The 23529-nt window shown below is 41.5% G+C and overlaps 1 protein-coding gene across 7 annotated transcripts in view; it reads right to left on the reverse strand.

Moving 5' to 3' along the window:
- TTC6 (tetratricopeptide repeat domain 6) overlaps positions 1–23529 on the reverse strand; it is a 121690-nt gene that overhangs the window by 25372 nt on the left and 72789 nt on the right. For all 7 annotated transcript variants that reach the window (XR_011559447.1, XR_011559446.1, XM_070755270.1 and 4 more), the window contains 10 exons: positions 23256–23385; positions 17191–17366; positions 14297–14433; positions 12562–12731; positions 8835–8955; positions 8153–8303; positions 6370–6452; positions 4879–4955; positions 3881–4041; positions 1434–1568 (listed from right to left, as the gene is read on the reverse strand). Coding sequence is in view for 5 of the 7 variants with exons in the window: in XM_070755270.1 (XP_070611371.1) it covers positions 1434–1568; positions 3881–4041; positions 4879–4955; positions 6370–6452; positions 8153–8303; positions 8835–8955; positions 12562–12731; positions 14297–14433; positions 17191–17366; positions 23256–23385 (1341 nt within the window). In the remaining 2 variants the exon portion in view is untranslated. The remainder of the gene's footprint in view (positions 1–1433; positions 1569–3880; positions 4042–4878; positions 4956–6369; positions 6453–8152; positions 8304–8834; positions 8956–12561; positions 12732–14296; positions 14434–17190; positions 17367–23255; positions 23386–23529) is intronic.

Below are 23529 nucleotides of genomic sequence, written 5' to 3' on the forward strand. Positions count from 1 at the left end.
GCGGTCTCGAAGGTATTCTGGTCCAATGCCATGTAGGGCTTTATAGATCATAATCAACACTTTGAATTGTGACCGGAAACTGATCGGCAGCCAATGCAGGCTGCGGAGTGTTAATGTAACACGGGCAGATCGAGGAAAGCCCATGATTGCTCTCGCAGCTGCATTCTGAAAGATCTGAAGTTTCTGAACACTTTTCAAAGGTAGCTCCATGTAGAGAGCGTTACAGTAGTCGAGCCTCGAGGTGATGAGGGCATAAGTGACTGTGAGCAGTGACTCACGGTCCAAATAGGGCCGCAACTGGTGCACTAGGCAAACCTGGGCAAACGCCCTCCTCGCCACAGCCGAAAGGTGATGTTCTAATGTCAGAGCTGGGGATTGAGGAGGATGCCCAAGTTGTGGACCCTCTCCGAGGGGGTCAATAATTCCTCCCCCCAGGGTAATGGACGGACAGATGGAATTGTCCTTGGGAGGCAAAACCCACAGCCACTCCGTCTTTTCGGGGTTGAGTATGAGCCTGTTGATACCCATCCAGACCCTAACAGCCTCCAGGCACCGGCATATCACTTCCACTGCTTCACTGACTGGACATGGGGTGGAGATGTACAACTGGGTACTGATGATACCTCACCCCATGCCCTTGGATGATCTCTCCCAGTGGTTTCAATGTAGATATTGAATAGCAGGGGGGAGAGGACTGACCCCTGAGGCACCCCACAATGGAGAGACCTCGAAGTTGACTTCTGACCCCCCACTAACACCGACTGCAACCGACCGGAGAGGTAGGAGGAGAACCACTACAGAATAGTGCTACCAACCCCTCCAGCCGGCACAGAAGGATACCCGGGCCTGCCAGAGATCATCCATTAGAGCAAATGGTGGGAATATCATGTTAGAAAAAACAGTTCTTTAGCCAGCCTGATCTTAATACTTCAGGCTGTTAATGATAACAATTGTCAGTTTATGAATATGGGTAGGGCAGGGGTGGGTTCCCAATGATGTGGACCAGTAAGTGTGCACACTGGTGATGTAATTTTGGCATGATGGTTTTGGTACTGTCTGTGTTTGTCTGTGCGCGCCACCATCTTTTGGGGGGATTTTTCGGCTATTTTTTTTTGTTTTGGATGGCTTCTCCTCATCCTCTGCTTTGAAGAAAAGCCCTCCCACCCGTCCCTGGAGTAATACCAACCTTTATTTCTTCATCCGAAGCATAGCTGAGCAGCTCCTCAGCTGTGTTTCAGGCTTAAACGTTCTTCTGTGCATGTGTGGAAGTAAAATTGCACAAGGGGACACATGCACGCAAAATGTCACGATGCGCACCAGCAGGAAGGATAACTGGAACCCACCCCTGGGGTATGGGATGAATTAGATGGCCATGCAATTCTTGGAGTGATCTGATTTTTTATTTTGAGCCAGGTTAAAGTCAAAATGCATACCTCTAATAGAAAAACTTGCTCCATGTAGCACTCGCCCATTAAAAAATATATTTCTGCAGCCTCAACGGTATTAGGAAGAAATTTTTCAGTGGCACCATGCATCAACAAAGCCTCATTAAAACTGGAAAGAGCATCCTGTAAAAAAAAAAAAGTAGCATATAGTTAACTGATAGCACCAAGCAGCCAAGTGGCATTTCTCCAGAGCTATTCCATTAATCTTTTTGTCCTAGGATGGAAGACAGGGAAAAGCAGCATATGACAAAGAGAGATTGCAAACAGAATCCAACATCATTAACAGGGTTCCCCAAAGGGGTTGGTATCAATCCCAAAGTGTTGATGGGATTAAGTATCCATGGTGTTGATGGGACTAAGTATTCATGGCTGGGCATCAACAGTAAGTATCTAGGATTTATAAGTGGTCAATAAACGATGGAAGGCCAGTTCAGATCCATTAATCTTTGGGGTTTCTGTAGAGCTCCATGCAAGTCCATAGTCCTAAAAGGGACAGGGATAATACAGGGATATCACCAGTGAAGGACTGCCGTCTTCGGTGCTATCAGCGCACCCTCCGAGGCCATTGCAGGTGCATGCGCATCTTGCGAGCACACGTACACCCATCAGCGTGAGATTTGTCTTCTGCGCATGCACAGCAAGTGCAAAGCTCATGTGAGGATGCACATGTGAGTGACATTTCATCCATTTTTGGCAATATTTTTGCTTCTGAGCATGCGTTGAAGCAAAAAATTGACAAAAATCACTGGAATTGTGCTCACGCGAGCACCTTCACACAAGATTTTGCTTGCATCATTATTATTATTATTATTATTGTTGTTGTTATTATTATTGTTATTATTATTTAGATTTGTATGCCACCCTTCTCTGAAGACTCGGGGCGGCTAAAATCTCACACAGGCTGCATCAATGACACACAGCTGCGTGTGCATCCCCAAAATCGCTACCACAACGTAGCACCTTACTGTTCTGGTAGCAAGCCATCACTGACTACCACCAGCAAGAGTCACCTGGAATGATCTTTATCAGCTGGTCTCATTTACCTATTTGCTTTGTGTTGTGTGTCTGTGGGCCTTCCGCTCGCCCCTTGTCTCTCTAATCTCCCCTCTCCTGGGAAGGATTCACCTCCCACACTGAGCATTCCCAATCTCCCATTCTCCAGTCAGGTATCAGTGCCGTTGATGCTTGTGTGATGCATCCTTTCCATTAATAATGTCAACAGTTTCAGTAATAAAGGTATGTTAAATCTTATATTTCTATACTTTAAATATTACCTATTTTTATGAAGTCATTATTGTTATTGTTTGTAGTTTAGTTAGTTAAAGTAGAAACATAGAAACATAGAAATCTGACGGCAGAAAAAGACCTCATGGTCCATCTAGTCTGCCCTTATGCTATTTTCTGTATTTTATCTTAGGATGGATATATGTTTATCCCAGGCATGTTTAAATTCAGTTACTGTGGATTTATCTACCACGTCTGCTGGAAGTTTGTTCCAAGGATCTACTACTCTTTCAGTAAAATAATATTTTCTCATGTTGCTCTTGATCTTTCCCCCAACTAACTTCAGATTGTGTCCCCTTGTTCTTGTGTTCACTTTCCTATTAAAAACACTTCCCTCCTGGACCTTATTTAACTTTAACTTATTTAAAGTAGTATTTTTTAAATAATTATCATATAATAAATGTTTGGGAATCTATAGATGATCTGAAACTTCATGGAGGGGTTGATGAACCGAAGAGCTGGGGACCCTTGCTTTTAAACAAATACAGTAATACCTTGTCTTATGAACTTAATTGGTTCCCGGAGGAGGTTCGTAAGGCGAAAAGTTCGTAAGATGAAACAATGTTTCCCATAGGAATATCAATCAATTTGTGCAAGAAACACACACACACCCTGCAAAAATGGCACTCTGCTGGGCGCCACCGCCCGGCTGTCGCCTTTTGAAACAGCCGGGGGGCTTCTTGGCGTTCTCCTGAATGCCGAACCCGGAAGTTCGGCAAAAGTTCGGGTTCAGCGTTCGGGTTCAGGAGAACGCTGAGAAGCCCCGCCGCCCAGCTGTCAGCTTTGCAAAAGAGCCACAGAGCTGTCGGCCGGTCGGGAGGCTCAAACGGAGGTGGGGAATCCCAATAGGGAATTCCATGGGCGGAGCTTTGATGTCATGAAGACGTCCTTCCTGGAGTCCAATGAAACCAGAAACTCTGGGGTTTTTTTAAAAAAAAGCTACTGAACAAAAGAGATGACAGGTTAATTAATAAAGTGCTTTGTGTTAGCTATCAAAACAGAAAAATAAAATATTTGGAAATAAGAGAATTAGAGCTGCAGAAGGAAACAAATATTAATCAAATCCAATTTTAACAAATAGTATTTATACAATACTCATTCTTTAGGGGCTTGATTTAAGAAAAACTCATGAACATAACTGTTTTCCTAACCTTAAACTTTTTGGCTTTCATCTGGATTTTTCCAAGTAGACAAAAGATAGCAGGCTCAGGTTGGTTTTTCGTGGCTGCAATTGCGCACTCAATAGCCTTGTTATAATTTTGACAAAATGACTGCACAAGTGCTTCTTGAACAAGTGAACATCCAAGAGATCCTGTAGGAGATTTAAAAAATAATAAATGTAATTGTAATAGACCAAGTTATTATTACTACACTTTGGTATACAGACAATGAAAAAAGAGGATGTGTGCCTTCATTGAGGAAGTATCAAAACAAAAAAGTATGGCATATCAATTATAACATTACATTATACGGTGTTCCCTCGCTTTTCGCGAGGGATGTGTTCCGAGACCACCCGCGAAAGTTGAATTTCTGCAAAGTAGAGATGCGGAAGTAAATATACTATTTTTGGCTATGAACAGTATCACAAGCCTTCCCTTAACACTTTAAACCCCTAAATTGCAATTTCCCATTCCCTTAGCAACCATTCAGATTATTACTCACCATGTTTATTTATTAAAGTTTATTAAAATATATTTATTAAAGGCAGACGAAAGTTTGGCTATGACATATGACGTCATCAGGTGGGGAAAACCGTGGTATAGGGGAAAAACCCGCAAAGTATTTTTTAATTAATATTTTTGAAAAACCGTGGTATAGACTTTCTGCGAAGTTCGAACCCGTGAAAATCGAGGGAACACTGTATTTTACATAGTACAGTATTATTAAACTGTAATTGATGGATAGGATCCAGAGAGCCACAGTACTTGAAGTATGTGTTGTTTATATAGCTGCCCATGATATCTCAAAAAATTACAGTCAGTTAAGTGGATCTACTATGCCATGGCTGGCTGAGGAATTCTGGGAGTTGAAGTCCACAAATCGTAAAGGTGCCAGGTCTGGAGACTCCTGTACTATACAAAAATAAAAGCAAGAAAACAAAACATGCTAAATCTAATCAAAATTGCCCAGTATTTTGAAAGAGCTATACCTTTGTCCATTTCTGCCACTTGGTATATACAGAAACTTGCAAGTTGAAACTGCTTCATTTGTAATAAATACTGTCCCCTGTAATAAAATATTTTAACAAATTCCTCACTATATTTGTGAATGTATTAACTATATATATTTATAAGAGACATTTCAAAATTCGAACATTCTATTTAATCCACCATTGGTTTCAGTGGGAAGCCTGCAGTTATAAATAACTAAATTTCAAGAGCTCACCACATTTTTTCCTAACACAAAACGAGAAAGGACTCTATGCTAACACTATGATCACGGACATAGGAAGGTTATCCCTTTCTCCCAGTGGTACTCCTCTATAGTGATGGGCGAACCGAACCCACACAATTCGGCTCCGTACCGAATTTTGCGGTGTTCAGTATGCCGAACACGAACCCATTTTTTTTTTAAACTTTAGGCAAAGTTCTGGGTTGCGTTCGGCGTTCGGAGATTTGACGTCACCGGCAGGTTGCTAAAGACGCCAAGGTGATCACTTCCTGGATTTGGTTCGGGTTCGGACGAATTTTGCGTAAAGTTCGTCTGAATTTGTCGAACCCGAACACCGTTGGGTTCGCCCATTACTACTCCTCTACAGAAATAAGAAAACATTTTTAGGATTTCCATAATTCATTTAAATCACCTTTATGGTAAGAAATGTTCTATTAAATATAATTACCCCCCCAAAACATTCACTTTTTTCCTGAGTTTAATGACCCATCAAAAATAGTTCATTTACTTAAGTTATTTTTACTTTTTTGGAAGTGATCTATCAATTTAATAAATATGCAATTAATTTTATTTTCTAATTATCAAATTTTATTTGTTTCTAGTTTTACACAGAAATTTATTTATCCAAGTTCTTGTCAAGTCTTCGGAGAGGGGCAGCATAGAAATCCAATTAATAAATAATAAATTAATTTTCATCAAAGTTTATTTTTCCCAATTCATACACCCTAAGAACTATTCAACTATACAATTAGTATAGTCAACTATTGTGACTGTACAGAGTTTTAGACTCCATTTCAAAGAGATGCTTCATGAAATATAAATGCAACTCTTCTGGGAACACTACCAGCTCCAAACAGCAGTTGCATAATCCCAACAAATATTATGGCTGCTTTAAAGAACTGCAAAACAGGTACTGCTTTTATGCTCCTATCCACTCCAAAACTTCTCATCTAAAAAACACTTAATTTAAATGGATTCTTGATTCATTGTTAATATTTCCACGGCACACAATTATTGAGCACTTTTCTAAGGAAATACACTTTTTGAAGATCTACAATCTATTCATTGACCCTGTAATGTTTGGGCTCCAATCACGAAACTGCATAAAGATGAGAAAGATATGAGGGGTGACCTGGTTTTCCATCTTTTGCCCTTGCTATCATACACTGAAAATTTGTTTTTATACTGCAAATGAAAAAAAAAATCTTGAAATGCCACTTTGATGTTGATAATTATCGTAAGTGCTTACCTTGTTAACAATAAATGGGGTAAGTTGGGATGGAGATGAATGGCTCTATTTATGTCTTTAACAGAACTCTTTAAATCATGGATCTGTGTTTTTTTAAAAGAAACATTTTTATTTCTCAGTAGTGAATGCTGAGACATTAAGTAGGACATTAAGTACATTCTGTTTAAAAACAAATATTTTTCTCCTTTTTTAACATTTAGGATCAAACCAGATCACATAGACCAGTGATGGCGAACCTTTTTCCCCTCGGGTGCCGAAAGAGCATGCGCGTGTGCTATTGCGCTTGCGCGAGTACCCACATCTATAATTCAATGCCTGGGGAGGATGAAAACTGTTCTCCCCACCCCCCAGAGGCCCTCTGGATGCTGGAAATAGCTTGTTTCCCAATTTCTGGTGGGCCCAGTAGGCTCGTGTTGCGCCCTCCCCAGGCTCCAAAAGCTACCCTGAAGCCGGGGAAGGGTAAAAATGCTCCCCCCCCCCCGGAGGTTCTCTGGAAGCCAAAAACACCCTCCCAGAACCTCTGTGCGAGCCAAAAATCAGTTGGCGGGCACACACAGCACAATGGAGCTGAGCTAGGACAACAGCTAGGGCGTGCCAGCAGATATGGATCTGCGTGCCAGCTGTGGGCCATCTGACATGGACCATCCTTTTCTTTAGTGCTTTGAGTCAATGTTCTGACATCTGGCAATTGCCTAAACTAGTCCCTGCAGGGTTTTTGGCAATGTTGTGAAAGTTATCAGTCATTGCCTCCTTCCTAGGCCTGGAACAGAATGGCTGGCCCAAGACCACTCAACTGGTTTCATGCCTAAAATAGATTTCACACTCTCCCTTTCCAATTTTGATATCTTCATGACTACACTAAACAAGTTTTCTTCTGTCTAGATGAATTCCCACTTCTCTAAAACTGTTGACTGTTCAGTTTCCCATTCTTCCTTAGTATGTAGTTGATTATACCACTGATCTGATACTGCAGCACATACACTATGTAATCCACCACAAAGTATTTTCAACCGAAGAGATTAGTAAAACAGAATATTATGACAAAACCTGGATTACTATGAAAGACACATAATTTGAATATTGATGTGCAGAGGAGAAAAGAAAATGTAGAGGATCTGGTTTGGATAAGAGCCCACTTTGTAGAACAAATTTCTCAGTAAATATTGGCTTAGATTACTTTCAGTTACATCATCAGCATCATTGCCTAATAACAAAAATATCCTTCCCCTCCCTCCTTCTCTAGGAAATCATCTTCTCCAATTACTATTCCTTCTTAATTCTATTTTTGTTTAAACATATGTTCATATCAATATTTTTTGTCTATAGCATTGGAAATCCTTAGTCAAATCGTAAGTTCAATGTAACTAGGGGATAGCAATAAAGTTGGAAAAATGAGAAAACTAGTGCAAACTCATAGGGGTTTGCTACAAGAAGCAAGAAAAATAACTTAACAGCTAGGATTCTGGTCCCCAGGTTTGCAATTAGACAAAGACCAAAGAGAGAAAACATGGACAAACTAGGATAAAAATGTTAAAGAGATGATGGAATATAATTGTTGAAGGACATTTGGACTCTGTAATAGAAATTCAACACAGCTGCCTATCTTTTTATGATAAAACTGAAGGCCTGTTCCATTTCAATTATATAATTTTAAAACTAGCTGAATTCATAAACAATTCAGAAAAACAAAAATCCTGAATGAAAAATCTCTCACTATTGCATGGTAGACAAATGGCTGCTTGGGAATAAATATTTATAATTCTTAAATATGTAAAATAAATACCTTTTGGTAAGCTTGAGCTCGACACAAATAAGGTCTAATATCTAATGGATCAACCCGAATGGCTTCAGTGAACTTCATAACAGCATCAAAATACTGATCCGAATGCAACATCATAATCAATCCAATGTTTATATAAGGTGTTGTAAGACTCCTAATACATAGACAAAATTGTATAAATACAGTATTACATTTTGCAGCAATTCATTTCATAGAATTTATTGTCTTCAAGCACAGATAAGTAAGTTTTACAAAAAGTATTTCTGTCATGCTACTTTCTTTCATTTCACCTTTATTCCTGAAGAACAAGAAAAACATCATGTCTGCTATTGTAGAAAAATAAGTTCCTAGACAATGGACTTTTATTGGAGAATGGGTAACACTATTTGAATGGCAGAATTTCCTGTTGTATTAAGAGTGCTTTGGGGTTAGGCATGTACCTGATAAAATAGAATACTGGACTCATTTTATGAAATTACCATAACAATATTTATTTTAATTTCAAGACTTGTAAGTGATACTACATTAGAGGGTGCTACCTTGTTGCGCCCTTCCAAATTTGTAGAAAAAAATGTTTCTGATGGCTGTTTTGTGTAGCATGTTATTTTTGCAACTGGTTTGTATGACTAAATGCTACAGTAAAGAGCGAGTAATTAAGAAAAGAGAGCAAGCCAGTAAAAAATACCTGTCCAAAGTAATTGCATTTTCAAAATCACAGATAGCCAGGGACCACTGTTTCAATTCTGCATACAAGATCCCACGTTGAAGAAAAGAACCAATATTCTCAAATTTGTGATTGAGAAGGACTGGAAGAGAAGAAGAATGTCATTAAATTTTCACTCATTAAATGTGCCTATAAATCCAGCTTTCATAAATTCTGTTTTAATAAATTAATTCAAAGGAGGCAATTCTTTTCTGGGATCAATTGAAGAAAGCATCATCAAGACAATGTTACATCATATATGTGACATCACTACACAAATGTTATTTGCATTACATGACACAAACAACATAAATACTGCCACCTGCATCACAATGTTGTAATGTAAAGGAAAGCATACTAGAATTTAGTCTGTTGCATTAAAAATCTACTGCATTAAAGTCTGGTAAACTGAACTTTCACTTGTATGTTTTAATAATATTCTTCAAGTTAATTTGATGTTCATCTCCTCATGACTGCTTTTTACTCTCTTACCAATGATCTGCTATTTTTGCTGCCAAAACTAGTTCCCTACAGTGCTGCTCCCTGGATTTGAACATAAGCACTTTGTAATGACCCAAAATGATTTTTGGATGGTGGTAGACCAGAGGTGGGTTTCTGCCAGTTTGGACTGGTTTGCCCAAACCAGTAGCAAACTGCTGGTGACATCACAATGATGTCACAGAACCGGTTAGGTTGATGGGCGCTGAGTTTCTAGCACTACATATGTGTCACCATCTTGTTTTCAACTTTTGAGGGGGCACTGCACATGCCACGCAACATGGGAGGAAGCAAACCAGCAGCGAGGTAAGTTAGAACCCACTCTTGTGATGGACCCACCTGGATGTATTGTGAATGCATTGTTTCACTTTGCTTTTTGTATTTAAAAGTTGACCAGCTGGTTAAAAGCTGAATTATTTCAATTCCTACTGGATTTTAGCTATTTTTTTTCCTTTGATTTATGTCGTTTTGAATAACTTTCACATTCCTTGTAAGGAAATGTGGCGTGTTTTTGGATGGTGAAGTGCTTTCATCTGATTTACATTAATATTGGACTTTCACCACAGGATTTTTGCATTTTTTGTATTTGCAAAACATTTGCAGGATTTTTTTAATTTTTATTTTAATCTTAGATTGAAAGATCCAGAAAAAAACTTTCCTATTTCCTTCTGCTTCAGCGTTCTTTGTTCCCTGATCAAGTTGCACAGAGCAACAATGTATCATATTATATAGACAAGCAATAGTTACTGAAATCTAAGAAAAGACTTTCTACTAACATGCAACTTTAAAGTTTTCTAAATAGATTGATGAGGCGATAATGGCCATAGAAAGTATGCAAAGGTATGTACTTTTAGTTATGTTACATAAAAGGATTCTGATGTGAGGGTTTCAGACCAAAGAAAAATGGACCCAACAGATGGAGAACTAACTCCTCCTTTTTTACAATACTATTAACTTGGCTGAAGGGAGAAATGATCAATTGTTTTGGTTTTTTCCCTCAGGAGGACTGAGGGACATTGGAGAATGGATTTATTACACTTATCTGGAAATCACTCTATCTGGACATAGACAAAATATGATAAGGTATGCCATTAGGAGCAAAAAATATTGGATCCAGAATGAATTACTCTTAATTTTTGGTATGATTTGGGATAGATAAGATGCCACAGCAAATTTTCTACAAGTTGATTACAATAACAATTGAGTAACAGAGGGTTTGACATTTTAACTTTGTCTTTATTTATTATTGTTATTATTGTTCTTCCTGTTAACTATTTTCTCATTAATAGATGACTAGCTAATAATTTGTAAATAGATGTATTGATTTAGAAATTGGAGGGGCTCTTTTGCAAGGGGTCCCTGTAAAGATTCCCATGTAATTAGAGGCCAGTTACAATACCTCATTCATTGGAAGGGGTACCCTTTGTCTGAATCCATATGGGTAAAAAGTTGGAAAGTGAAAGCGGATATATTAGTTAAACAATTTCATGACAAATACCCAGATAAGCCCAAGGGTCCCCCTAGGGAGGGAAGGTGATTAAACTGGTTAACCCCTTGTGATCTCTCTCTCTCCAATGCAGGATACACTATTTTCTTGAGGGAAGGCCACCTGTCAAGCCGGTGCAAAAGTTGGTGAAAAATTAGTGGCTTGACACACTATCTGTAGAAAGCCTGATGTTTATGTGAAATTGGTAGGGGTGATTTTCATGAGGGAGCAGATGCAGCCACAAAGCATTCTTTTAAAAAATGGGTAGAAGCAGAAGGAGGAGTTGCCATGCTGGGACAATCTGAGTGGGCAACGTGACAAGTTTGTTAGTGAGGGGAAAGGCATGTGAACTTTCAACTGGGTGGGAAGCTCAGATTCGGGTTTCCCAGTGTAGGTGCCAGGATGGTTTCGGCAATAAATAGGAAATTTGAGAAATACTTTGACTTAGACTCTGATTTAAGTTGGATGCTACCTGGAACCTTGACATATTGCCTCTTTCTCTTCCTGAAGATAAAGCAGGGCTATCAGGCATTGCTTTGAAGGTACGTCTCCTTGCTCCCTCCCCCTCATTGTTATTATTCAATAAGGGGGAGGAAGCAGGGAGAAGTACTTTCAAAGCAATGCCTGATAGCCTTGCTTCCCCCTCACACACACACACACATACACACACACCAAGGGAGAGAAAGAGGCAATACACAAGGGGGAAAGAGGCAAAAAGTTAATTTGCTCTTCACTAATCTGGTAGAAATTTCAAAATTTTTATAATATTGAATTTGAATTGAGTTTCAGAAAAATTAATAATTATTAATTAAAAATTAATAATTTGATAAGAAAAGGGAAAAATAATATTTGCTATATACAAGAAACTTAAACCATATTAATATTTTATTGAAGTCCCAATTATAAAATAGCTCACCAATATTTGAAGCAGAATCTAGTAATATCTAAAAGTGTCCTTATGTCTCTGTGCTTGCATGTGTGACTATTAAGAAATGTAAAAGAAACCTTCACAGATTTCTAAAAAATGAAATATCCTGAAATACCTGAATGATCGCCACTATGGCAACAAACTAGTTTTTGGCCTTGTATAAGCCAATTTTTCTTGGCTATGATCATATAAAAAAGTTATGTTTGGGGGAAATTGCATTATCAACTTTTGTATGTGTGTGTGTGTGTGTGGCTTCAAGTAAGGGTTGACTCCTGCCCATTGTCTGGACAAGATTTAGTGATTTTCTTAGCAAGAAATGGTTTCCAGTAGCCTACTTTGATGGTTTGCCATTGCCTCTAGGACTAAGAGAGAAAGAGAGAGGCTGGGCCAAATCATGCAGCTGGCTTTGTGCCCTAAGCTGGACTAGAACTCAGCAAAGTGGCTTTCATCTCAAATGTCAAACTATCATATTAATGGCCCTCATATGAAAAGTGTATATCAATTCAGTATATATTTTGGACAAACTGCATAGAAAATGATACATGTTAGCATTGCTTACATTTAAATAAACAATATACAGGATCACATGAAGAAACAGGCAACTATAATGAATAATTAGATAGATAAGATATACAGTAGATAACTAGGAGTTCTGTAATTTCAGTTCAAAATTTCATACAAACACAAATAAATTTTTCAAAATGCATACAATATTTTTCTCATAATTACAAAAAAACAAATTCATTGAAACAAAAACATTTTTTCCATGTTTTTTATGAAAATTAAAATAGTAATACCAGAAACACTTAAGTCCTGTAGAGACTGTTTGGGATCAATTTTCCTCAAAATGCAACCTCTGTAATAGAATGCAATCCAATTACGGGGATTCAAATGAATTGCAGCAGCGAAATCTTCAGCTGCATTCATATACTGTTCTTGCTTAATGTATATTTTTCCTCTGTAGGTTCTGGAAAGAAAGTTGCATCATTATTTCCAAGTCATTCTACTTAAAACTTTTTAAAAACACAGCATCTGAACTGACAAAGCAATTATGTATTTCTGTAAGAATTAAATTTTTAAACATAATTTATATTTTATATATTTATATTTATTTATATATAATTTGTTATATGTATTTGTTAAATTCATTTGCCATCTATCTCACCATGGGGTTACTCTAAGTGACTTACCAAAAATAAAAAGGAAGAAAGGCAAAGAATGTAAATAGACCAGGAGTACAATAATAGAATAAAGAAATAAACAATGAAAAAGAACATGAGAATAGCTCAATATTATAACAAAAAGATATATGAGGGGAGAGCAGAGAGCAAGGAGGATGGGTGGAGTTTGTTATCAATCCAGCAGCCAGTGTGGGATTTCCCCATCTGGTCCCCAGGCCATCTGGCACAGCCAGGTCTTCAGGCTCTTGCAGAAGTATAGACAGGTGGGAGAAGTTCTTACCTTGGAGGTAAGACATAACCTAAAGAGCTAGAAGGAACATTTCCCCCCAAATTCTCCTTATATAATTAAGGTATAAAAGAAACAACAGCTATCCCAGTCGCTTCCAAGACAGCAAATATACTTGTGTATATATTTGTCCAATGATTGCTGATATAATTTATACCGATATTCTATATTTCCAAGTCACCATATAAGTTTAACTTTACAATAATAAGTAAATGTCAGCTCAAACTTTCATTCAAGACATTCTAGGATTTGCCTGATGTCATTCCCATATTCAGATACTCCACAAAACCCTCCCTATTTCATCCATACCTCATCAAAAAACATAGGAAGATCTTTACTATTCAGTTTTATCTGTTCTTTACAGTCCATTGTATATTTGCATTTGGGAATTGTTCAAATATTCAAATATTTCAGCAAATGCATTATTTCTGTTTCACAGAAATTACCAGAAACGGTAAATTTCCATGTATGTATGTATATATGTATATGTATATGTATATGTATATATACATACATACATACATACATACATACACACACACACACACACACACACACACACATATATATATATATAAAACCTCAAAATATATTAGGATTGAGGACTTCATTGAAGGTGCTGGATTACTTAATACCCTAAGTCTGCACCCTCTCTTAATGAAAAATAAATAAGAGATGAAATGAGAAAGTTCAGAGAAAGCTACTCAATCATCTAAGATTCTATTTCAATCCTCTGAACTTTTCATCTATTTTGACTACCAAACTAATATTATATGTATGTTCATAGCTTTAAAAATAGTGAAGCATATCTGTCACAAGATAAACTTTATCTTTGTTTTATATCATTTATACAGGATATACTGTAAGCCCTTCACTAACCTGCTAGTCAAATAAAAATGTCTTTAAACCTATTTTACAGGTCCTTAAGCTTGCAGAGGAGGGAATTAATTGTGGAAGGAATTAATTGTGGATGCTTACAAATAATAAAATAGGGCGTTATATTAGATATCTGTAGATTAGTTTACAGACTACAAGTATTTCAGATAAAATATAATTTGTGCTTACCTTGCCTCTGCATGTTTTGGATCTTTTTTAATCACAGTTGTAAAATCATTCATAGCTACATTCCAATTAGATTTGTTAAAATAATATACTCCGTGTTTCATACGTGCATCAATTCTTTGGGGATCATAGGAAAGGCACTACATTGATTTTAAAAATGCATACAACATTTGATAAAGCTTACCCTTATTTTAATATTCATCAGAATTCCAAACAATGCAAATAACAGTCATTTTAAAAGGTAATAAATAATTGCTTTCGATAGATCAGATTCTAAGTTTTTGATTTGTTTTCTGCCTGAAATACAGAGGCGTTGGTGCTGTTCATATTTTCTTGCCAGTAAATCCCTTTGTGCATTGGGACTTTTTACTTCTAACGTAAACATATAAAATTGCATTATAACAATATTGCAATGCTGACATTTACAGTGCTTTTGAATAATTTACTTTGTTCAGAATATAACAAGTTTAAATAAGCTCTGGCCTCAGCAGACAACTGTGCAATAGCCTGCAGGTGCTGAACTACCCCTTGTGGTGTCCAGCAGGTGATGGCAGTCTATTGCTCATTTGACTGTTCCGCAGCTGAGGAGTGCTATTGCAAGGAGAAGACTCCAAAACCAATTGATCAAGGAGCTACTTGGGAGAGCAGAGAAGAGACTGCTAAGTTGCTGAAAGTTACTGGAAGAAAAAGTGGAAGCAGTGTTTCCCTCACCATCAAAGGTACCCTCAGCTAGCTATCATACAGGAATAGGAACCCAGCCATCTAAAGCAGGCTTGCTAATATGAAGGCAATTTCATTGCTTCCTCTTTTGTTGCAGGAAAACTGATAAAAGTGGACGGAGGCCTGGCTTTTAGTCATGGGAGGTGTGGGTGAATGGCTTCTTCTGCCTGTGCAGGTCCTCCCCCAATCTAGACATACAGTTATGTGCAGTGAAGGGCTACCTAAATTTTTACTACCACACTGTGGGTGTGGCTTATGCAGGATGCCCTGCATTTTCTTTCAACCTCTTTCAGTGCAAATTGGGTAAACTGGGGTTGAGCTCCATTTTCGCTACCCCACTGTGTTCCGCCCCCCCCCCCCCCGCCCCCATCCAGGCAGCAGCCCACTCCTGGTTATGTGACTTCTCTGATCTTGCATATCAGAACATAATAAAAATCATCTGGTCCTTAGCAGTTCTAAAAAGAGTTGTGATGAACAATAATACATGGCTTCTCCATTTGGCTTACTTTTTTGTGTAATATACTGTATGTCATGTGTTGTTAATCTGAGGTGGCATTTACCAACTTTTAAGAATTGCTAAAGACTAGATGATTTTCTCATGTTCTGATATGTAAAACCAAATAAGTCAAAGAGGTCATACTTACTTTTTCATATGACTGTACCTGCATGGAGTTCTCAGAGTTGACATATATCAGTTCAAGTTGACCCCCAAAATTGATAAAAGTATTGTTATTTGTTGTTATTATTTGTAATATTTATTAGAGTAGTATTTATTACTTTCATATACCGGTAATCAATGTTATATGTTTTTATTACTTTCATATAATCAATGTTTGGGGATTAAGGAACAATCTGAAACTATTTCTTTATTCATTTGTTTTATTTATTTATTATTATTATTTTAACTTGCAGACATAGACAAATTGAAGATTATCCAGCTTTGGTTTTGTTTAGAAACATAGAAATCTGATGGCAGAAAAAGACCCAGTGGTCCATCAAGTTGGCCCTTTGAATTTTTTGTTTGTTTTGGTATTCTTTTTAGTTTATTTTTTATTTTTTATTATTTTTATTTTATTCCTATTTTAACTTTAAAGCTATTTATATATTTCTATTGTTTTCTTTAAACAACATACCACCATGCTTTAATACAAATTACCATATTTTTCGAGTATAAGATGCACCTTTCCCCCCCAAAAAGAGGGTGGGAATGTTGGTGCGTCCTATATACAGCCATTTTTGGCTTCCTGAAACCCTGCCCCCCGTGTCCCATTTTTGCAAAAAATGGGGCCCTTTTTGCTTTCCAGCAGCCCCCAGGAGCTCTCCGCAGACCTCCCAAACCCCCTGCCCACTCCATTTTTTACCAAAAAATGGGTGGGAAAAAGGGGCCATTTTTGCAAAAAAAAAAAAAATGGGGCATGCAGGGCTTTGGGGAGGTTGGGGAGGACAAATACTTGTTTTCTTACTTACCTCTTTGAAATCTTGGTGCATCTTATACACCAGTGCGTCTTATAGTCAAAAAATATGGTACATTAAAACTTATCTGGGTTTCAGAGCAGTCATGGAGTCCTCAGTGGAAATGGCCAGGGAACAGCAAGATTTTGGCCCGGGAATGGCAAAATGGACAGATTCCCGGACCGAAATTCACCAGTTTTTTGCTTCTGTGCATGCGTGGAAGCAAAAATACCAGTGAAAATAGCCCAAATCTCACACTTGTGAGATTTCGGCTATTTACGTGATTTTTTGCTTCTGCGCATACATGGAAGCAAAATTATAGGTGAAAATAGCTGAAATCTCGCAAGGGGCAAGCGCACGCACATGTTGGGAGTGTGCACGCCTGCACCGGCCACTGAGAACCATCCAGTTAGCGCAGTAGATATCTTTTAATATATTGGATTTGTCACATTGTTGTTTTTGTTGTGAGCCACTCTGAGTCTCTGGAGAGGAGCGGCATACAAATATAATTAATAATAATAATAATAATAATAATAATAATAATAATAATAATAATAATAATAGTATGTGGCTGCCCAATACTGTTTCAGAGGTATTATTATCATGGTTGAATTTTCTTTAAAACAAATTGCTCTTTTAATTAATTCTTTTGGTGCATAGATTTAATCATGTAATTCTTTAAGAGCTGGTCAATATATAATGAAATTAAAAATAATAATACATACCTTTGAATAATCTTCCATTGCCAGTATTAACTCACCCTCTTCTTCATGGATTTCACCTCTCTTGTAATATATTTCAGGATCTGTTGGTCTATATCTCAGTGCCAAAGTGTAATTTATCATGGCCAATTGATTATTTCCCTGGTTTTTGTATATCTGAGCTCTTGACAAATAAGCATCTACAGGTTCAAATTAGGAGAAAAATATCTTATATATTAATAGCATTTAATACCATTCATATCCACTTTTTAAAATAATTTCTGTTAAATGTAATTAAACTTTTAATAGAAAATTGGATAATTTATTAGATTTTTAATCCTACCTTTATTACCTTATAAGTAGATGAATGCAGTGAACATACCTAATATTTCTTCCCCCTCCTATTTCCCCCACAACAACAATCCTGTTATGAGTGTTGGACTGAGAATGAGTGAGGGGACACCAACAGTCACTGATGTTAAGAGTAAATTTTGCTTTGTTCATTTAGCTGTGTGTGTGTTTGTGTGTGTGTGTGTGTATGCATCTATATGTGTGTGTGTGTGTGTGTGTTTATACATATATACTGTGTATGTAAGTATATATGTGTGTATGTGTATGTGTGTAAATACACAAACACACACGCACACACATATATACATATACAAATAAGCCTGAAATAGATCTATAGTGGTCTCCTTTCCTTTTCATTATCAGCAAAAATATGTTACACTTATACATACATACATACATACATACATACATACATACATGCATGCATGCATACATACATATGTATATATATTCCTCAATCTCTCTCTCTCTTTCTCCCATGTTTCCCTGAAAATAAATCCTGTGTTATATTTTTTTGAACCCTGAAATAAGCCTTTTTCCTTATTGCCATGCACTTAAAAGCTCAATTGGGCTTACTATCAGGGAATGTCTTATTTTGGTAGAAACAGAGTATCTGTCTGTCTGTCTGTCTGTCTGTCTGTCTATCTATCTATCTATCTATCTATCTATCTATCTATCTATCATCTGTCTGTCCATTTTCATTCAGTACATCCAAGGCAGGTCGATAGGGTGGACACCTATTTTATATATATGTGTGTGTGTACACATTATACATACACACACACACGTTTAGATGTAGCCCTAGACAATTCTTCATTCAGTGCAGCCAAGTGGCAAGCCAAAAGGTTGGCCACTCATGATCTAAATTATCATTGTTGTTACGATCACACCTAGAAAATATTTCACAAATACAGTGGTACCTCATGATACGAACCCCTCGTGATACGAACTTTTCGAGATACGAACCCGGGGTTTAAGATTTCTTTGCCTCGTCATAAAAACACTTTCCGTCTTACGAACCTGAGCCCGGGTTCGTGGGCTCTCTTACTGCGCGTGCGCTGTTACTGACAGAGGGATTCCCCTGCCTTGTGACTGCCCCGATGGGATTCTCCCATTACTTTCCCCACCCGCCGGGATTCCCCGCCAAAGCACCCGGTCCAGATGCCCCCCTTCCTCATCCATCTGCATGCGGGAGGTGAAGTGCTGGAGGGGGGGTGTCAGGCCGACCCTCCTGCCTCCCCCCCCAGCCAAAAACCCAAAGCCTCGCTGCCGCCGCCGCCCCTGCAGGAGACTTAAGCCTCCCGATCCTCCTCGCCCATGGCCAGCAGAACTGCCTCCCGATTGCTCTTGCCTGGTGAGAGGTGAAGTGCTGGAGGGGGGGGTGTCAGGCAGGCCCTCCTGCCTCCCCCCAGCCAAAAATCCAAAGCGTCGCTGCCGCAGCCGCCACTATAAGGGACTTAAGCCTCCCAATCTTCCCCGCCCCTCGCTCGTGGCCGGCAGAACTTCCTCCCGAGCACTCTTTCCCGGTGGGAGGTGAAGAGCTGGGGTGGGGGGTTGTCCTGACACCCACCACCCCAGCGCTTTGCCTCCCGTCAGGAAAGAGTGCTCTTCTGCGCTCTGCGGGCGAGGGGTGAGGAAGCCTCCTGCAGCAGCTGCTGCGGCGGAGACATTTGGGTTTTTGGCTGGGGGGGAGAGGCAGGAGGTCTGGCCTAACACCCCCACCCCAGTGCTTCACCTTCCCCCTCAGCCAAAAACCCAAAGGTCCCCACCGCAACAGCCGCTGCAGACTTAACCTCCCGATCCTCCCCGCCCCTCACCCGTGGCCTCCTGAGCGCTTTTGCCCGATGAGAAGCGAAGTGCAGGGGGGAGGCAGGAGGGCTGGCCTGGTACCCCCACCCCAGCACTTCGCCTCCCACTAGGCAAGAGGGCTCGGGAGGCAGCTTTTCCCCCTTAGGTGGACCGCCTCGGCCCGAGGCAAACGGTGACTGCAGCTGCGAAAGTGACTCAGGCTGAAGCGAAGGCAGAAAGCTGGGTAAAAACAGCCAAAGTTCCAGAGCTGAGGAGGGGGAAAAAATGGGATCCCAACTCTCGATGCTGCCTATTTTGCTCTCTCTCGCCTGGTTTACGTGTGCGTTGGGCAGGCAGAACTCCCCTCCTCGACACTGCCCAAGTTAACTAATCCCTCCCACCCTTTGCCGCTGACTTCCACTGGCGGAGAGAGGGAGGAAGAGAGAGCGCAGGAACACAGGCGCTGGTGCGTGACTCTCATCGCCAGTCCCGAGTGAACAGGAGGGGAAAGAGACAGAAACCGCCCTCTCCTACCCTTCCCCCCTCTGTCACCTCGGCTCTCCACAAAATTAAAAAGGGTGGGGAGGAAAGAGAGGCAATGGATCGATAAACGCCGAGAGAAGAGGAGGAAGGGAGAGAGAAAGAAAGATAGAAAGAGAGACAGAAGGAAATTAAAGAAGGAAAGGAAGGAAAGAAAAGGAAGGAAGGAAAAGGAAAGAAAGAAGTTAGGAAGGAAGGAAGGCAGAAAGATGGTAGGAAGGAAGGCAGGCAGACAGAGAAAGAAAGTGGGCAGAGAAGGAAGGAAGAAAGAATTAAGGAAGGAAAGAGACAGAAAGAAAATGCCAGACCATAAATTGCCTGCGATTTCGACGAGGGAAAGGAGAAGGCGAAAGTGGAGAGAGAATCAGGTCACCCGGGCTACTGACTTTGCATTGCAGAGCTTTGCATGGAGATAGAGAAGGGGGTCAGTTGTCAGTTGCAAAGACTGATTTGATGTCCTTGATTGTCATTCGAGGGAACTCCCTTCCCAGCCCCCACCCTCTCTGTCTTCCCGGAGCAGGAAGCTAACTCCCCTCCCTTTCACTTTCTCCTTTTCCCTCAGTGAAAACGCTAGCAATTTACGATCTGGCATTTTCAAAGCAACAACAGGAGAAAGGAAAGGGGGAATCAGCAGCTTGTTGGGTAGCGTGTACGTGCGCCTGGCCACCGTGAGTGATTAAAACAAAAACACCAATTTGCAAAAGTTCTTTACAGTTGTGGTTGATTATGAGACCTCCCCCCTTTTTTCTCTGAAGCTGGAGAGCCATTTAGAGTTGCTTTTGAATTAACACCATGCATGATTCAGGGCAACAATTTGATTAGATTTTTTTTTGTGCCTTGGCAATGTCAGATTCCTCTTCTACAAGCTTCCAACTCCGGAATCCCCCCTTTAGAAAAAATTAAACGCTAATTTCCTTATTTTGAATCTAAAATGAGCAGGATTTTTTTTTTGACAGTTCCCCTTCTAATGAAAACAGCCAAGCTCAAGGCACTGGAGTTTCTGCTCATTCAACCCAGGCTAGCGAGGCTTCGGATTCCCAGGGCGGACTGCCTTGCCTGCCGGTTGCCTATCCCAACGCTTTGCATTCTTAACGACTTCCTCCTTTCCTTACTGTGGATTCTAAGTGTTCTGGCATCTACCCATTGGAATTGAATCCGTGTCCAATTTTAAAAAAACTGGAGATGATTAGGAGAAACAGGTTAATTCAATCCAGCCCAGCCCCCTGTCCCGAGTGCCGTAGGGACAAAGCGAATTGCTCGCTCAAGCCAGCACCTTAGAAGCTGACTGGAGCAGTGAGCCGGGGAAGCGGGCAGTCGGCAGGAGGCAAGCAAAGTGCCAGGGAAAGCAGGAGGCAGAGGCGTGTGGATTCCGATGAGAGATCATGGGAGCCTCCGCATCGAAAGCGGCCGCCAGGAGAGCTGGGTGCTGGCCAAGCCAAGCTTCCCAGCCGGCTGCTGTGGAGGTGAGGGGGGCGCAGCATCAGGAGCTTCTCCCCACCGATCGGGAGGGCAAGGACACCGTGGGGAGAAACTCCTGACACCCCCTTCGTCACCACAGCAGCTTCTGCTGGCTGGGAAGCTTGGCTTTGTATGAAGCTTGGTGGGGCCGAAGGGGCCTCCGGACCTGGAGAATTGACACTCCCCCAGCGCTTCGTCACAGAAAGCTTTCAAGAAGGGTGGGAGCGCCGCCGGTTGACAAGCCGCGCTCCGATGCCCGAGCTCCTTTCGCCTGCGGCTCCCAGCCCACCGCCTCGCTGGTTGGCTTCTCCTCCTGCTCAGCCTCGCCTCGGCCTTTGTGCGCGGCTCCTCCGCCGGAGCTCTGCCGCAAGCACCCCTTCGCAGCCCCCTCGCTCCTTGCCCCCTGGGCTTGGGGAGGGGGTGGATCCGGGGTTCCTGCTCTCCCCAACCTTCATCGGTGACGGCGGCGGTGCTGCTGCTCCGGTCGCCCGATTGTCTCCTGCCTCCCGCGCCCTTCGCTTTGGAAATGGACCCTGGCGGGACTCGGGAGGAAAAGTGGGAAGGGGCGCCAGGGAGGAGACCCTTCTCCGTGGGGATGCTGGTCCAGTCACCCGCCCGCCCACGAGAAGCGGGTTGCGGTTTTCCCTGCACACCGATGAAGGTTGGGGAGAGCGGGAACCCTGGATCCGCCCCCTCCCCAAGCCCAGGGGGCAAGGAGCGAGGGGGCTGCGAAGGGGCGCACGCGGCAGAGCTCCGGCAGAGAAGCCGCGCACAAAGGCCAAGGTGAGGCTGAGCAGGAGGAGAAGCCAACCAGTGAGGCGGTGGGCTGAGAGCCGCAGGCGAAAGGAGCTCGGGCATCGGAGCACGGCGCCAGGCATTGTTCTCCGGACCCCGCCCGCTCAGCCCCGCGGCGGCCCTTTCCCTCTCCAGGCTGCGGGCGAAGAAGAAGGAGACGTCCCTTCCCTGGCATTGTTTAAAAAGTGAAATGGGTTGGGGAGGGGGCGGATCCGGGGTTCCCCTTCTTCTTCGCCCGCAGCCTGGAGAGGGAAAGGGCCGCCGCGGGGCTGAGCGGGCGGGGTCAGAGAACAATGCCTGGCGCCGCGCTCCGATGCCCGAGCTCCTTTCGCCTGCGGCTCCCAGCCCACCGCCTCGCTGGTTGGCTTCTCCTCCTGCTCAGCCTCGCCTCGGCCTTTGTGCGCGGCTCCTCCGCCGGAGCTCTGCCGCGCGCGCCCCTTCGCAGCCCCCTCGCTCCTTGCCCCCTGGACTTGGGGAGGGGGCGGATCCGGGGTTCCCGCTCTCCCCAACCTTCATCGGTGTGCGGGGAAAACCGCAACCCGCTTCTCGTGGGCGGGGGGGATGACTGGACCAGCATCCCCACGGAGAAGGGTCTCCTCCCTGGCGCCCCTTCCCACTTTTCCTCCCGAGTCCCGCCGGGGTCCATTTCCAAAGCGAAGGGCGCGGGAGGCAGGAGACAATCGGGCGACCGGAGCAGCAGCACCGCCGCCGTCACCGCCATGCCCGGCTGTTTTAAAAGCTGACAGCCGGGCTGCGGGGCTTCCCAGCAGCCTCCCGAACCCCGAAATTTTGCCAAACTTCCAGGTTCGGGAGGCTGCTGGGAAGCCCCCCCCCCCCCCCCCGGCTGTTTTAAAAGGTGACAGCCGGGCGGCAGCGTTATTTTTTGCGGGGGTTTTTTTGTTGTTGCACGGATTAATTGACTTTACATTGTTTCCTATGGGAAACAATGTTTCGTCTTACGAACCTTTCATCTTACGAACCTCCCCCTGGAACCAATTAAGTTTGTATCTTGAGGTACCACTGTATTTAACTAACCAAAATGTTAAATAGTAGTCTATCTCAGTAATTATATATGGTCTGATATATGTTACATATAGTCAATATCACACTATATGCAACATATTTTAGTACTGATGACAGGATTTAAAGACACTTACCTGTATAGCTTATGTTGCATTTAATTATAAAATTCAAATCTTCTAGAGCTGGAAGAATTTTGTTTTGATAAACAAATATTAAGTGTCTGTGCCAATAGGCATTAACCAGAAATGGTTCCAAATGTATTGCCTACAAATATGACATAATTAATCAGAATGATTATTTTATTTCTGCGTTATTTCTATACTTCAATAGTGTGGAAGAAAATATTATAAATACTGGCCTGATGATAAGTATTATTTAAATGTTGTTAGTTCTGATCGAATGTGGTGC

Source organism: Erythrolamprus reginae, chromosome 1, assembly GCF_031021105.1.
Source record: "Erythrolamprus reginae isolate rEryReg1 chromosome 1, rEryReg1.hap1, whole genome shotgun sequence".
NCBI lineage: Eukaryota > Metazoa > Chordata > Lepidosauria > Squamata > Dipsadidae > Erythrolamprus > Erythrolamprus reginae.